The 16,359-nt window shown below is 38.8% G+C and overlaps 1 protein-coding gene across 2 annotated transcripts in view; it reads left to right on the top strand.

Moving 5' to 3' along the window:
• MKX (mohawk homeobox) overlaps positions 1 to 12,858 on the top strand; it is a 67,991-nt gene extending 55,133 nt beyond the window's left edge. For both annotated transcript variants that reach the window (XM_047865089.1, XM_047865090.1), the window contains exons 6-7: positions 10,510 to 10,543; positions 10,649 to 12,858. In XM_047865089.1, the coding sequence (XP_047721045.1) occupies positions 10,510 to 10,543; positions 10,649 to 10,835 (221 nt within the window). In that variant the 3' untranslated portion in view covers positions 10,836 to 12,858. The remainder of the gene's footprint in view (positions 1 to 10,509; positions 10,544 to 10,648) is intronic.
• The last annotated feature ends 3,501 nt before the right edge of the window (positions 12,859 to 16,359 follow it).

The following is a 16,359-nucleotide window of genomic DNA, read 5'->3' as shown; positions in this document are numbered from 1 at the left end:
GAGTTCGTTCAAAGGCATGTGCCTTGGCATCCCTGTGACCTACAGAATCATCATCTCAGACATGGGATCCAGGAGCCTGCCCTTTGGAGAAGTTCCCTTGTGTATTCCAACGCTCTACACCATCTCGAGAATATGCGTTAGAGGTTAAGACGTGGTGGTGGAAGCCCCTTATGGGGCTTAGCCTCTCCATGGAATTCGACATAGCCCCGTGACTGGTGAAGAATAACTGACAAGTGTCTCTTCTTCACTTCAGGAATCGTGACGCCATAGACTTTCCTTCGGGTCAGGCACCGTTCCAAGAGTTTAACACTCACTACCTCATTTAGTCCTCACAGCAACCCCAGGGGGAAGTAGGTGTTACTATTATCCCCATGCTATAGACGAAGACACTTGGATGCAGTGTGCATAAATAATTTACACAAGGTCACATACCTCATGAGTCAGCTATTTTCCTATAGTCCTAGGACACATCCTGTGCTTCAACAAATTATTGTACAAAAAGGTGGGTTTTGATCCATAAAATGTATTTGTTTCCCTCCCCCCAAACAAATCAACTTATTAATATTCAGCAATTTATCCCCCACTTTTTTTCCTAGAAATCTCTTGTAATTCTAAATTTAGGTGATAATAGTGGATTGGGATCTGCATTCCACTGGAATTTAATATATGCTCTGGGATGTAGATTCCTGAACAAAATCTAGAGTGGATACCTCTGGCAAGATTTAAAGTGGGGGGCACGGGGTATTTGGTATGCTCTTGGTCAAAACGGATCATCAGAAGACCTCTAGACTGGGAATAAATACTCTAAGAAATCCAACCACAGCCAAAGCATAGGAAGGAATTTTACCTCCCCCTTATGCCTACTTCCATTTTTTTTAATTTTTTAAATGTTTATTTATTTTTGAGAGAGAGAGAGAGAGAGAGACAGAGCATGATCATGAGCAGGGGAGGGGCAGAGAGAGAGGGAGACACAGAATCCGAAGCAGGCTCCAGGCTCCGAGCTGTCAGCACAGAGCCTGACACGGGGCTTGAACTCACAAACCACGAGATCATGACCTGAGCGCAAGTCCAATGCTTAACCAACCGAGTCATCGATGCACCCTACATCTACTTCCTTTTTTAAATTCTCATGTCCTTCAATATCATTGGCAAAAATATTCCCAATCTTCATTTCAAAGCCCTCCCCACCCCACTTGAGACTTTAAGTGACTGTTTCTGAAATGAAAAGCAGAAAATCGCAGAACCTTTAAATGTAGAAATGTGTGAACATAGAACGCTGACATGCCAAGTACAGTTTTAACATTTTAAGTATATTAAGAACATTGAAATGTATTTGAAAAGTAGAAGGGCTGGTAATACTGTTCATCTTATGTCTAAAATATGTTTCTTTTCTATTAATAAATACAGCAGATGAACTGTGAGTAGAGAAGCTGTCATTTGCTACTCCTCGGAAAGATCCAAGAAGTTTGTGAACGTCATCTCTTTTACTGTGTCATTTCTGGTGTTAATGCAGTCAGACAGGTTTAACAGCAAGGTCTCCTGGTCTCCAGTGCCATTTCTGGAGATGGTAATTTGAGGAATTTGAAAAGCATGGCAAAAATGTGAGCCAACTCAAAGATACACTACGGTTCATATATCAAAGGAAAAATCCTTTCTGATGGTTTTTCAGAGATACTGAAGAGCTTAAAAATACATAGATGGAGCCACACTCTCCAGCCAGTTTCTAGATTATTACAAATGCATATTTTCCATTTCTTTTTGCTGAAGAAACACACATTAATACTTCATAACCTAATACTATGCAGTTATATATTCATTAAACAAGTCAACCTTCTAGAACTACAGTGTGGCAGCTATAAAATTGATCTCGGAAGAAAGAGTTCTTGTGCTATTGTAGAATTTAGAGAATGAGTATCGATATCAACTTTGGACCAAAATTAAGATTTAGCTAAGAATTGGTAAGTCCATTCAGTTTTCAGAACTAGTAGCCCAACTTGCATGTAAAAGGAGTGATTTTATAAACAATTAATGCTCCTTGCAACACACAGGCACACACAGAAGTTATTCATGCATCATTAGGAAGTCACTTTCTGAGACTTTGGCTGGAAACCTAGCTTTCATGGATGAAACATTTTGGGTAACATCTCCAGTATACCCCTTGAGAAAATGAAGTAACAGAATCCATTAGACCCTTAAAGTTTGTAGCTATTCTTTCTTGTGGCTCCAGGATTCTTTATCTTGGCATGTTGTGTTAGTTTGGCACAAAACTACATCAGAAAAGCCATTTTGTCCTTGAAGATGATAGATTCTGCACACTTAATCCATGAATCTGAGCTATGGGCTTTGCCCAGAGTTAAGGTATTTTGTTCTTCCATAATGGTTTTCTTTTCTTTTTTAATTAATTTATTTATTTTGAGAGAGATAGCATGTGTACAGGGGGTGGGGGTGGGGGTATAGGGACAGAGAGAGAGAGGGAGAAAAAAAATCCCAAGCAGGCTGCATGCTGTCAGCAAAGAGCGTGATGTGGGGCTTGATCCCATGAACCGTGAGATAATGACCTCAGCCAATATCAAGAGTCAGACACTCAACCAAGTGAGCCACCCAGGCGCCCCTACATAATGGTTTTCTTACTAAATCTCTGAACCATACTAATTTTCCTAGTGACTACATACAAACCCATATCTTAGATGTAAAAAAGTGAGAAAGGAGGTTAATTTTTTTATTATTATTATTTTACAAGGGTTTATATAGTGCTTGGTATATATACTCAGGTTCCCTTCTCTTTCAGAAAATGTTCACTCATATGGTCCTCATAAGAAGCTTATGAGTCTAGTACTATTAGCCCCATTGTATAGGTGACAAAGTTGAAGCACAGAGAAGTCAAGGAGCTGGCCAGCTGTCACACAGATAGTAAGTGTTAGAGCACGGATCCAACTCCTGCTTCTAGTTCCAGGGTCTGGGCTCCAACCACTGCCCTGAGCTGCCTCCATGCCTCACACCAGACCACCCTCGTAGTTAATAGCGATGAGCTAAGAATAGAAATGAGAATATTTAACATTTCCAGACCCCCTTTCTGGTCATTCACCAACAATTTCCTCCCCATAGACTGCATTCTAATCTTCAAAGTGAAGTTTCAGACTGAATGTTTTAGACTTTGGGAAGGTGGAGTCTTTGAGATCACAGAGGAGCAATCTTAGCAGATAGGAATATGCAGAATAACTTAGCATCAAGGATATTTAATATATTTAGTGAAAAAGATTAAAAGTGAAGTTGAGACATTATAACTGGGTGGTATTCTGCTTATTGAAAAGTTACTTTCAAGTTACAAATCCCACTTCCTACACCTTTAGTCCTCCAGCCTAGACTAATGAGGTCAGAATACCTGTTTCACAGTAAGAAAGGGAGCTAAGGAACGCCCTCAAGGCTACTACTCCCTGACCAATAAGGAGCCAAGCAATACTTTTACAGGTTTACACGCAGACATGGGTACTACGGAAACAATAAAGACGTTCTGTTGTTGTTAATGGAAATATAATCTTATCCTGAAAGCTTTGAGATATCAACTTACCTACACCCTGACCAGGGAGCTCTTCGTGATTGGTTCAGAAGAGAGGGGTGTGGTCTCCAATTTTTATTTCCTGGCAGGAGTTAGAGGAGATGATGCATTGACAGAGAGGCAGCTGAAGGTAGGGATCCTGTGGATCCAGGACATCTGGGCATCATTAGCCATAGTGAGGGGCCAGCCCGCATGAGAGGTAGCAGGAAGGAAAAGAATCTTGGGCCAGATGGTAGAAGTCATGGCTGGAGGAAACACTGGCTTAATTTTTGGAAAAGATTTTTCTTCAAACTCTGGAGTGATTTTGGAAGCCACTCATTCTTTAAGGCCTCAGGATAAATAATTTAGCTAGCATATTGCAAAAGGGGAAAAAAAATACTAACTCTACCCATGAAGATGGGGTGGGTTTCATTTTATAATTCTCACTATTCAGAAAGCTTTCAAAACTCCCCCACCTCAAGGCTCTCAAAACTCAATGAGCAATGTCCGTGGTACCTCCCCAAGTTCAGTTACAATCTTGTCCTGTCATGCTGAAGTGTTCAAGTAGAGCTCACTTTTGGTTGTGGTAGAACTGGAAGAAGCAGTTCAGTCATCAAAAGATAAGTGTTACAGGTTGTTGGGTGTTTTTTTTTTCCTTCCTATTGGGGCAGACATCACTTAGAATGATTTATCATTACTCATTCAGAAGCTCCAACTACCCCCAAAGAATGGCTAACCACAGAAATTTCCTCTAAAAGTGATGCAGCCACAGCTGTCTAGGAGTTATTTAGCAGTAATTCACTCTGGGCAAGAGAAGAGTGGTTATAAGGCTATCACATCTATTAAAATGTCACTCTAATTAAAGCATGGGGAAGAGCTCAAGAGAGCTTAGAGTCCCTACTCTGTGATTTGGGCAGATTTTTTTTATATTACAGATGACATTATAGGCAGAAAAAAAGTCTCTTTTTGCACCTCTGTGGTCTAAAATACTAACAAAAAGAACAGAAAATGTGCTTAATAGATTTTTTAAAGCTTGTTTTTACTTATTTTGAGAGAGAGAGAGAGAGAGAGAAAGAGAGAGAACAAGTGGGAGAGGGACAGAGAGAAAGGGAGAGAGAGAATCCCAAGCAGGCTCCACACTGCCAGCACAGGGCCCAATGTGGGGCTCGAGTTCACAGACCATGAGATCATGACCTGAGCTGAAGTCAAGAGTCAGACGTCTAACTGACTGAGCCACCCAGGCGCTCCAATAGATTTTTAATAGGTTGTCATTCCACAGGCTTTCCATGTAAACAGTGCATTAAACCTTGCCATGGTCTTTGAAGGTGGCTTTATCAACAGAGAGCACTCAAATAATTGAATGCAAGAGTTAAAAAAAAAAAAACCATGACTTTCAGAGTCAACTGATGTAGAGCTGAGACTCACCACCCCCACAGCCAAACTGAGTCCTTTGTAAGTTTCTGGACCCCTCTAAGCTACAGTGTCATTTGTAAATAAGGGCCATGATGTTCTTCCACAAAGTTATTGTAAGCATTTCAGCAGATAACGGTTTAGAGCTCCTGGCATAGTGCCTGGCATCTGAATAAGCATTCAATCAATGTTAGTAATTGTTTACTTTATTTTAAAGATAACCCCTTCATGTAACATCGGGGTCTGTCAATATTCAAGTTTAAACTGGATGAAGCTGGATTTTGAATTCTTTCAATCTGTTTCTATTTCACAGACAAAAACCATTGCCACATCAGGGAAAGCCAAATGGCAGATTATTACCTTATTTATTAACAAAGTGTAAGACAAAAGTAGAAGTTCAGTGAAAAAAAGCAAACATGTACGGAATGACCCCATTTTTAAAAACGTATATAAACTTGCTTGGAAAGCCATATATACAAATATTATATTCATTATCCCTAAATTTCCTTTTTTTCTCTCTTGTATATTTTTCCCCAGATTTTCTGCAGTGAACCTGTGTTCCTTTCTTATTAGAGAAAAACAGCATATGCTAATTTTTAAAAAATTTTAATGTTTCGTTTTTGAGAGAGAGAGTGTGTAAGCAAGGGAGGGGCAGAGAGAGAGACACACACAGAATCCGAAGCAGGCTCCAGGCTCCCAGGTGACAGCACAGAGCCCGACGCGGGGCTGGGACTCACCAACTGCGAGATCATGACCTGAGCTGAAGTCCGATGCTCAACCGACCGAGCCACCCAGGCTCCCCATCAATGCTAATTTTAAAAGCAAAGAAGCATAGAGTCACAGTGGAACCAATCTGTAGGTGTGTGTGTGGCCCTGCCTGGATCGAGTAGTATGTGGGGGAAGTAGAGAGAGAGACCATGGAAAGTGGGAGCAGGGAGCCCCGAGGATCGCGCCGTCCATTTGGTGTAAGGTCCTGCAGATTTCGAGCCATCGGTAGTTTGTAATCTTCAGAGAGGTCTTCCGTCTACCCAGTTCGCCAGGGTTTCGTTCTTTACTTCAGTTGTTCCAAGTATGTAAATCACTCCAGAAACTGATCTGGCGTCCCGGGGGCTCTCAGGATGTCCAAGATCAGAAACACATCAAACCCTGGCTGTCCACACCTGCTGTTCTCAGTAATAGCCCCAAAACGGACACAGTGTGAAAGAACACAGTTGTCAAGCATCTGGAGCTCTGACTGTCTCCATTTTAAGTTAGGGAAATACATAAAGCATGATTTTTAGATTATTTATTTTTTTTAATCCTTATATTCTTTATTTACATTTCAGTGGTGTGAGTTACTACTTCACATTTGCAGAATTTTTGAAACATTCCTAACTTTAGGGCTTATTGATTACATTTGGAAAAAAAATCTCAGAGAAACAGATTTGGCCATATTTTTGTCTCTTTTTATGACTATAACTCTTTACTTCAGGAATATATATCAGAACTAATACGTTTCTAAATTGCACTTATCAAAATTGAGTGGACACTTTGCCCACAGAGCTCGGTGCTTACACATCTCGAATTGCAATAGAAGTGGTTTTCAATATAATTGTTTCTCTACGTAACTTTATAAGGAAACACATGTCCAAACTGAGGATAGCCCCACTTTAAGTTTTAACATGGTTTGGGTTTTACAGCATCCAAGATTTTCCTAACTACGCACCTCTTTTTTTCTTTCCTTTTCTTTTTTGGTCTTAAAACACGCTCTTTTGGCTGGTTCAATAAGTTGTTCCTGCCAACCAGTTGCTTTTATGGTAATTGACAGCGTAGCTGATTTTTGGAACCTTACAATCTAAAAAGGCGTTTTAGCCCAGACTTTGGAGAGGCCGAGCCAAGCTACTTGCAGAGTGAGAGATACAGCTGAGCTGAATGTGGGGCAGTCAGACCCTAAGTCTGTGCATGTTAATTAACAGCAGTGAAACGTCTGCTCTGGCTCAGACTTCAGATTTCTCTCTTTTCAGCAGCATTACAGAATCCTTCCTTCTCCTGTCAGATTGTTCCTCGATGCCACTTCTGGAGGCGAGCCTGTGAGACCACCTGTCTGTAGTGACAGAAGTGGCATGAGCCCCCTGAGCCCTGGTGATGGGTCAGTAGACCCACTGCTCTTAACTATTGGCTGAAAAGACACAAAATACTTGAATCAGATAAGAGCCAGCGTAAGAAAAAAACATCTTCACGTTCAATACAGTTATTGAATATAACGTGTGGATTGTAAATTTTCTGAGTTCCCCTCAAATGATATCAGTTCTCTAAAATAGCTGGGGTATCTCCCCAGATTTCATCTCCACATGAGGAATAGAAAAACAGTCTCCCCAAACTACCAGATCTTGATTGTCCTTTGCTTTCCTACAAAAGCACAAATGTTTCAGAGTAAAAGGACCCCCGTTTGCTATCTTCCTGTTGCTGGTTCTTCTGGGAACTAGAACACCCAGCTCTGAAGGAGGTGGCTCTGGGACGCATAATATCCTAGTGACAGCAGGCAACTCACCAATAACACCAACAGGAAAAGCATGTCCTCCTAATATCAATTTATGTTTAAACCAAAAGCACCCTGGACACAGAGACTCCTCCCCCACCAAAAAAAAAAAAAAGTAGTGGTCACCTCTTCCTTGTTGGTTTGAAATGTTTGACATTGAGTTTTGTTACACACTGTTTTAGCATTGCTATTGATAGAGAAGCAAAATGTTTTCTTCTGTTCATTACTTTTTAATGAAGACTTTTCTAGTGTTGATGGGGAAAAACCTAAATCCACACCTAATGACATTAAACATACCCATCTGCCTGAGAAATAAAATACAGGATGCGTTCTTTTGAATACAGGCGAGCATATTGTTGAAATTTGTGAAACTAATTAAGAATACCCAAACAGGCATTGGAATCTATGTTTTACACTTCAAAGGTATTTTCATAGGCACCAAACTGTAAAACACATACACCCCAAGAGTAAGCAGAGTTTTATAATTTCACAGTTGGCTGTAGTAAACTTGTTTCTCAGTGGAATGAGTTCAGGGAGGCAGCCCCAGGGAGCGCCAGCAGTATCCAGCCATAAATGGGGCTGCAGGACATACAAGTTCACTCTTCGTCTTAAATGCAAGCTCTCCATGGACCTTAACAGTGAATTACATGTTCCCCTTTCACGTGCAGGCTCCTCCACTCATTTAGGGCATTTCTGGGTTCTGTAACCCATTACATATTTGATAGCCCCAGGCTTCCTTCTTGTCATCTATGCAGCAATCACTCTCGGGTTGACCATTCAGGTAGGGAATCTGACTCTGATCCCCTTTGAATCTGTGAGACTGCTTTGTTTGTAAGCCAGAGCATCAGTTACATGGTCTTTTCTAAATTATGTTTTGTTATTTCCCTAATGTTATTTAAGCTTCATGGAACTTATTCTGCTTTTGCCAAGTCTTTCCATTGAATAAATATCTCCATAACCTATTGCTTCACTTTGGCAACAGAATTGTTGCAATTTGTGGGCAAAATTGAGCAAAGGCCTAGATCTTTTTTTTTTCCTCTGTAAAATATCCAATGTTGCTGGCTTTCCTCCTCCTAAACAAAGGCCTTGACTTGTTCTCTGTTTTAGTAGTGCCTTGTCTCTGTCATTCCTGAGTAAAGATTTACAGATAATAGTATGAAACAAAGAATGACTTAGTGGACATAACAGAGACATACTGTGCACATAGAAAGTCACTAATACTAAATAAGCTAAGACACAAAGTGTTTAGAATAGTGCCTAGCACATAGAAAGTGACCTGTAAACTAAGATTATTGGAGTTCCATGAATTAAAACTCGTCATTCTTTGCCTCCAATTACATAAGTAATTTTATAATTCAAAATATCAAAAGCAGCAGAAATATAGCTAACCATCCAGGGCAACCTAGTAGGGACCAGAAGATCCAGATGGTGACCATCCATCTGCTCACAGACCCAGCTATTTCCCCAAAGGATAAGTGAAAGATCAAAGAAAGAGACTAATGTTTGTTGTTCTGTTTGGGGCCAGACACATAACATCTCATTTATTCTTCATAACAACCTTGTCATTTATGTTTTTGTTTTGTTTACTTGCCTTCTTTCTTTTTTAACTTCCTGGGTCTCTAGCAAGGGTTATGCAAAAGAGCTCACAGCGACCTGAGGCCTGACTCAGGATGCACTAACAGGCTTTCCCAATTCTTTTTCCTTCCTAAAGGACATAGGAGTTCAGCTGCCTCATCTCCATGGACTTTTAATCATTTTCTCTTGACCATATCTTCCTTGGAGAATTTTATCCTGGTCACACTGTATTATGATTATGCTGATGCTCTTATTCTCAAGTCCCATGACTCTCTTAGAGCCCAAATCTGGAAATTATGCTGTCTGACCCAACTAGCCTTGAGCATTGCAGAGAAAAAAAAAAATACCCTTTGAGCTGGGGGAGGTAAAACAAAGGGAGAGGACTGCAGGCAGCAAAAGACAGCTTTCCAAAGGCCATAGAAACAGAAGAAGGCCTTGAGCACACATTGTGTTTTTCATGTTTCCTGTGTGGGGCAAAGTGCCTCATTCTGTAGCTATTGTTGTTGATGATGATGGTGGTGGTGGTGACTTAACCTAGTTTTGGAGACTCATAGGCTGATGGGGAGTTTCAATTCTACTCTTTTGTCCCCACTTCCCATGCCATGCTAGCGGACCCTCTTTACCTTCTGAACATCTTTCCCTCCAGCATGTCTATTTTTTGTGTTCCCAATACCATATTCTTTTAGCCTGAGAGCTACGTAGGGAGATTTAATCAAGATCAAGAGGCCATTTCGTCCTTCCTGATAACGATGTTTGCATTGATAGACATTAGTGCCTGAGAGAGGGAGGGAATCTACACCAATAGAGAGAGTGCATAAGCAAAGCTCACACCCTAATGCTCATTTCCTACAGTAAGAGGGTTTCCTTTGCAGCTTGAAGACTGATATCTGCTTACTCTAACATGCCAGAAGTCCAGTGCTGCTGCCAGTGTTGAATCTGTCACTCTGGCTAGCTAGTCAGAGGGAACTATTTGCCAGTCCTTTTTCTGAGATGAAGGTTTGAGTCCCATGAAATCACAGAGGCACTCTAAAGATCTTCTAGGAACTCCCTTATTTTATAGTTGAGGAAACTGCATCCCAGACTGTGGGGGCATCATAGTCTATCCAAAGGTAGACAGCAGGTGAGTGAGGGAGTGAGACCAGAACCTGGCCCAGGAAGAGCTAGTGTTCCTGTCCCTGTGCTGTCTTCCTCCTCATGAAAAGGCCCAATTTTTCAGCATACATTAACATCAGATTTTTGTTTACTTATGAAAGCTATTTTTAATTCTTTATTACCTGTTCTCATCTTGCTTCTTTGCAAAGAGATTTCTTTTGTATCTTAATTTAAACTGCTTTTTCTTTGTAAAAAAACTTAATTAATTTCAACCAGATTTCCTGATGAATCTCTATGCCGGTAAATTAATGATGCAGCTCCTACGGTTAAAAAAGAAAGAAAAAAAGAAAAGTAATTGAATTTTTGCTTATCTTTACAGACGCTCTGGAAAATGGATCCAATAAGGGTGACAGGTGAGAAATATGTTTTTATTTGCCATTTATACGTTTCACTGATGGCATTTTCTGTGTATGCTGCAATGAGTTTGATCATTTTCTTTCTTGCTTGCTTAAATCCAGTGCAGCCAATAGGAAGGGACCAAGCAAGGACGATACATACTGGAAGGAGATTAATGCAGCGATGGCCTTAACCAATCTTGCACAGGGCAAAGACACACTGCAGGGAACAACCAGCTGCATCATCCAGAAGTCATCACATATAGCAGAAGTAAAGACGGTCAAAGTGCCACTGGTTCAGCCATTTTAAGGGTTTGTCACTTTTCAGACCTACGGCTGCTCTTCGTGTCAGTGTTTTCCCATCAACCCTCATCTTAAGAGCCGAAGCAAAAGTGAAAATGACTCCCTTTCAAACCTCTTCTTGTTTTTAATTATCCTAAATATATCATTTAGTTGCTTCTATAAGAGACATATAAATTATAAAAAGCTCACTTTAATCAAAAGTAGTAACTTATTTTATGTTACTCAAACTATGCATAAAGTGTCTGCATTGCCATTACAGTAAGTGCCTTGCTTCCCCCCAAAATAAGCAACAACGTGGGCACAGCAGAGCTGCTGTGCCTCAAATGACAACGCCACAATGCTTGTTAGTTCGTGTGTGTCCTTCCAGATGGGCCTAACCGTTTCAGGACAGAAACCAGAACTGCTGGAAGCCCTCAAAATGTTTTCAGTAATTCACATGTTAAAACTTGGAAATCTACACAGCCCAAATGAGATGTTCCTTTAAAAAACAAAAAACTGCTGCAGTATTTAAAAATTGTTCAGCATGCTTTTCAGAGTGACAGTGAGAATTTCATGCATGTATCTTGCCTGCCTATCTGACACACTACAAAGGTCCAAAATGAAAGGAGCGGCAATCACATAATATGTTTATTTAAGAAGAATCCCAGTGAATCCATTGTGATCTGGAAAACTTTTTCCAAGCACTGCTGGGAAACACCACAATGCCCTTTAGAAGTAATTTGGATTTTCTCTTTCTTAAGTTTTGCATAAGTGTTTTAAAATTTTATTACGTAAGTTACTCAGAATTTTCCCGTGCAGAACTAAACCTGTAGTTTAGTTTTAACACATAATCCTGTTTGCATTAGAGGTCAGTGCTTTTTGTGATGGAAACTTTTTCATATGGAATGGCTGAAAACCTTTTATTTGGTTCATTTCAAATTATAATTGCTGATGGACAATTTATATTGCAACGAGAACAAGACAATGAAAGAAATGTATCTCTATGTGAATATACTTATACAGACATAAAATTGATTTTTAAATTTAAAACATATGGAAAACAAAACATTGACAGTCTTTGAATTTGCCAAGTAGGACATTTAAGTAAAAATTAAGTGAAATCATGCATTAAAAGAAAGAACATTTTGTTTCTAAGTTAGACTATCACTGAGTGAGAATAATCAATATCAAGAAAGAAGAATATAGGTTTCAATCAAACAATAATATTCTAATCAGCTTGGGGAGACTTGAAACTTGAATAAACACCAGAGATGCCAAATATAACAGAGTATATGTGCTACAGAGAAGTAAAAAAGGATTTGACTCTTTTATGGTGGGATGTTTTTTCTGGGTATGTAATCTATTTTGTAATTTTTTTTTAACTGGAAAGCATTTTTGTGAGTGTGAATGAGAGCCAATAGTGCAGCCGTGTGGTGATATTTTTCCTTATTTTGCAAAACGCTTTTAAAACCAAAGGCTGCTCTAGTTGATACATGGACAATATCATTCTTGATATAAATTGTAGGACACTTTTTCATGTAACATAGCATTTGGGGATTGGGTTTATTTAGTGTAATGAAGATAATTTGATATAAAAATATTTTGTATATATATATTTTTACTTTGTTTTCTAAATTGCTGTTTGCAGTAACAGTAAGTGCAAAGCAAGATATGTTAAGTTATGACTGTATGATCGGATGAAGTATGAGTTCTTTTGGTTTACATCCTTAAGTAGTTACGGATCCATGATAAAAACTTTGGAATCTTTATAAATTAATTTGTCAAAATGTGATCATGTCAGAGACAACTAAGGACAAGTACTTCACTCTTTTTCATACTATTATAAGTTATTCTGGTATTAAATATTTTAATAAAATTGATTTTGTTTTGACATATTTCAGTTAGATGAATGGATGCTGGTTGTTTTTTGTTTGAATTAGTCATAATTCACTTTTGCCATCTTTTTAAAAAGAATCAGCAGATTTCCTCTATGATATAAAATATGGATGACAAGCCAATATAGGAGAGCTTTCACGTGATTTTTTTTTTAATACCAAAGCTTGGAATCTGGCCTATAAACACATCAAGAAGATTTTATAATTAAGACATCCTTGGCAATATCTCCATTTGCAATTACTTTTAATTTATTTTTTCTCTTGCTGCTTTAACATTTTCTGGAAATTAAAGTCTCCCCTCCCAAATCCTTTAAAAGAATCCTGAACAATGCTGAGCCAGCAGCTAAGAATCTAACTCATAATTTATGTTGTAGAGAAATAGAATTACCTCTATTCTTTGTTTTGCCATATGTAATCATTTTAATAAAATTAATAACTGCCAGGAGTTCTTGACAGATTGAAAATAAAAGTTAATTTCTAGACCTCAATGATCATATGAATTTTGTTTTCCTTTGAGAGTTGACCAGGTGGAGAAAGAACAGAAGGGTCCATTATATGTTGTAACTCTCTTTAGGGTGGTAAGGGATATGATATGGGAGTACTGCATTTGTATTAGGTTTGACTTTCATCACCTTAGACCACCAACCCACCTTTTAAGAGCCGAGGAAAAGAGAGTATGATGCTGTTAAAATACATAACTTCAAAATGAACATTTTCACTAAATACCTTCTTTCAGTACTATGACAATAAGCATTATTACCACGTGCTATGTATGTACTGGAGACAATCTTGACTTTGAAGCTAGACAGATCTATGTTTGAATCTCAGCTCTTCCCACTCACTACTTTATAGTAGTGAGTCACTACTGGGCTTGGGTTTCTTCATCTGCAAAGTGAGTCACTTCTGGGCTTGGATTTCTTCATCTGCAAAGTGAGAAGAATGAGTCATACCTTGATTTGATACAAGGTTTAGAGATCATCATATAGGATATATAAAGTGCCTACCACAGTGCCTGGTATTAAAAGGTGCTTAATAAATGGAAAGTGTTATCATATAATTATAATTCCTCTATATAAGGTTTGAGTGCAAGTAGAAATACACATGGAATATGAGAAAAGGATAGTTTAATGAAGAGCCTTGGGAAAGGAAAGCTATCTGACACGAAAGACTGCTGTGAGGTAATAATAGTTGGGGTTCCTGGGTGATTCAATCGGCTAAGCATCCCACTCTTGGCTTCGGCTCAGGTCATGATCTCATGGTTCGTGAGATGAAGCCCCGCATGAGGCTCTGTGCTGAGAACATGGAGCCTTCTTGGGACTCTCTGTCTCTCCTTCTTCCTCTGCCCCTCCCCCAACATGTACATGCACTCTTTCCCTGAAAAATATAAATAAACATTTGAAGTACGAACAGTTGGGATCAGAGTTGGGAACACCTTCAAGAAAGATCGTTTTATTATCATTACTTTGAACTTCATGGAGAAAAGCACAAAGTAGAACAAAGGTAGGAAAGAACAGACATACCAATAGAAAACAGCATGTGCGAGAGCTTCCTTCATCCATATCAACTAGAATTGCTTTTCCCTGTATTCATCCTGCCTGATCTTCTTCAAGATGACTAAGAACTCAAGCTGCGGTCTGTGTTCTCTGCTTGCTCCAAGTAGCAGTGTTTAACAAACAGTGGCAACAGCCATGGTCTGCTTTTAAACTCCTCCAGCTCAACAGCATAACATCATGCAAATAAACACAGAGAATAAGCAAGCCTCCCAGACTCTTCTGTCTGGGGCAGCTTAGGTCGGCCATGCCTTGGAAAGCAGTGTGGGGTGGTGGTAAGAACTTGGACTGGCATAACCTGGCTTTGCCTCTTCGCTGCTTAGTGACTTTGGGGAATAAGCAATAAGCCTTGTATACCCAGTGTTTGCATCTATAAAATTTGATCTACGAAATTTACCTACTCCAAAGACCTGTTGTGAGGATTAAGTAAGACAGTGGATATAAAAGCACTTTGCAAACTGCATGTACTGTACAACTGGTAATGATTATTAATGTGTTCCAGATGACTCAGAAAAGCCTAATATCCCGTAAGTTTTGGCAATATAAACTGTGGCATCCATGAAGCTTGTAGGACCCCCAGATTTTGTCCAATTCATACTGTGGTCTGCCATCTTTGGGCCTTCTTGAACAGTCTCCTGATCCTATACTTCTTTATAACAATTATGGTCCGAATAAGGTGAGCGATTGTCACACTGCGGGGACAGAATCCTGACTATTCAGACACATCTTAGAAACGGACTAAAAATTTGGTTTGAGAAGTGTATGCATTGCCCATAATAAACTCTTTTTTTTTAAGGTGAGAAAAACCAATTTCTGAGTTTGGACAAACAAGCTGATGTGCTTTTTACATCTTTACACAGATGACTCCGTGGAAATTCATGCAAAGATTGCCTCAGTAAGTCTTCTGAAACAAACTGCAGCCCAAAGCCAGTTTCTGGAAATTTGATCTGCAGTGAGTCTCATTCTGACTTATATTCACAACTTTTAAATAAAATTTAAAATTTGAAATCATGTTTTGAAAAAGTACAAATGTAACTTATGCTAGTTGTAGAAACATATAAGCAGTATAGAAGGGCATAAGATAAAAAACTCCATACCCTATCTCCCCATGACCCCAATCCCACACCCCAAAGATAACCATGGTTAACAATGTCTTGTGTGTATTTTCGGAAACTCAATGCATACACAAACTTGTACTTTTTCATCTTGCACTTCTTACTATATTCATATTGTTCTGCAATATTTTTTTCCATTCCATCGTGTGTGTGTGTGTGTGTGTGTGTGTGTGTGTAGAGTTCATTATTTTAAGTGAATGTGTAGAATTTTATTTTGTATCTAATATAATTTGCTTAGCAAATACCTCCTGGGTGGACTTTTGGGTTATTTCCATTTTTTAGTTATTATAAACTAGTGCTATTCAAAGTGCTATTTCACACTGAGATAAGGAGCTTGCCCCAAATATAAACCAACATACTGCAAGAAAAACTTCTATGAAAAAAAATGTCACGTGAACTCACAGTACTCTTAGTTGATGTATATTCCGATCCCTTATCTCCTCGCAGACTAATAACCAACAACTGGTGAATTGTCATCATCATATAGACTATACTTCAACACCACTGTTATAAATACTATGCAGCAAACATTCCGGTGCATATGTATCTTCAGCCACTCATTCCATCTATGGAATAAATACTTAGAAGTGTAATTAATGGGTCAAATGATAGTTACGTTAATTTTTTTGATGGATGCTGCCAAATCACCATGTCAAACTTCTACCAGTTTACACTTTTGACAGTAGGATGTGTCTGTTTTTCCTCAACTTGTTCAAAACCTTGATTTTTATTAAACTTTTCAATACTTGACAGAGTGGTAGACAAAAGTGATATTTTATCATTGTTTTAACTGGTACTTTTTCAAGATGAATGGCACATATAAGCTTATTGGCCATTGGTATTTGTTTTCAATGAACAGCTTATTCATGTCTTTCTATTTTTGTTGGCTTCTTTTTCCTTCCTTTTTGTCATCCGTTTGTTAATGCTTTGTACATTATTTGCATATTTGAAAATTCAGTACCTTGTCTATAATATATAGTGTAAATATTTTC

Source organism: Prionailurus viverrinus, chromosome B4 (assembly GCF_022837055.1).
Source record: "Prionailurus viverrinus isolate Anna chromosome B4, UM_Priviv_1.0, whole genome shotgun sequence".
NCBI classification, from domain to species: Eukaryota; Metazoa; Chordata; class Mammalia; order Carnivora; family Felidae; genus Prionailurus; species Prionailurus viverrinus.
Note: the sequence above shows the minus strand (reverse complement) of the source record. Positions and strands in the feature narration are given on the sequence as shown.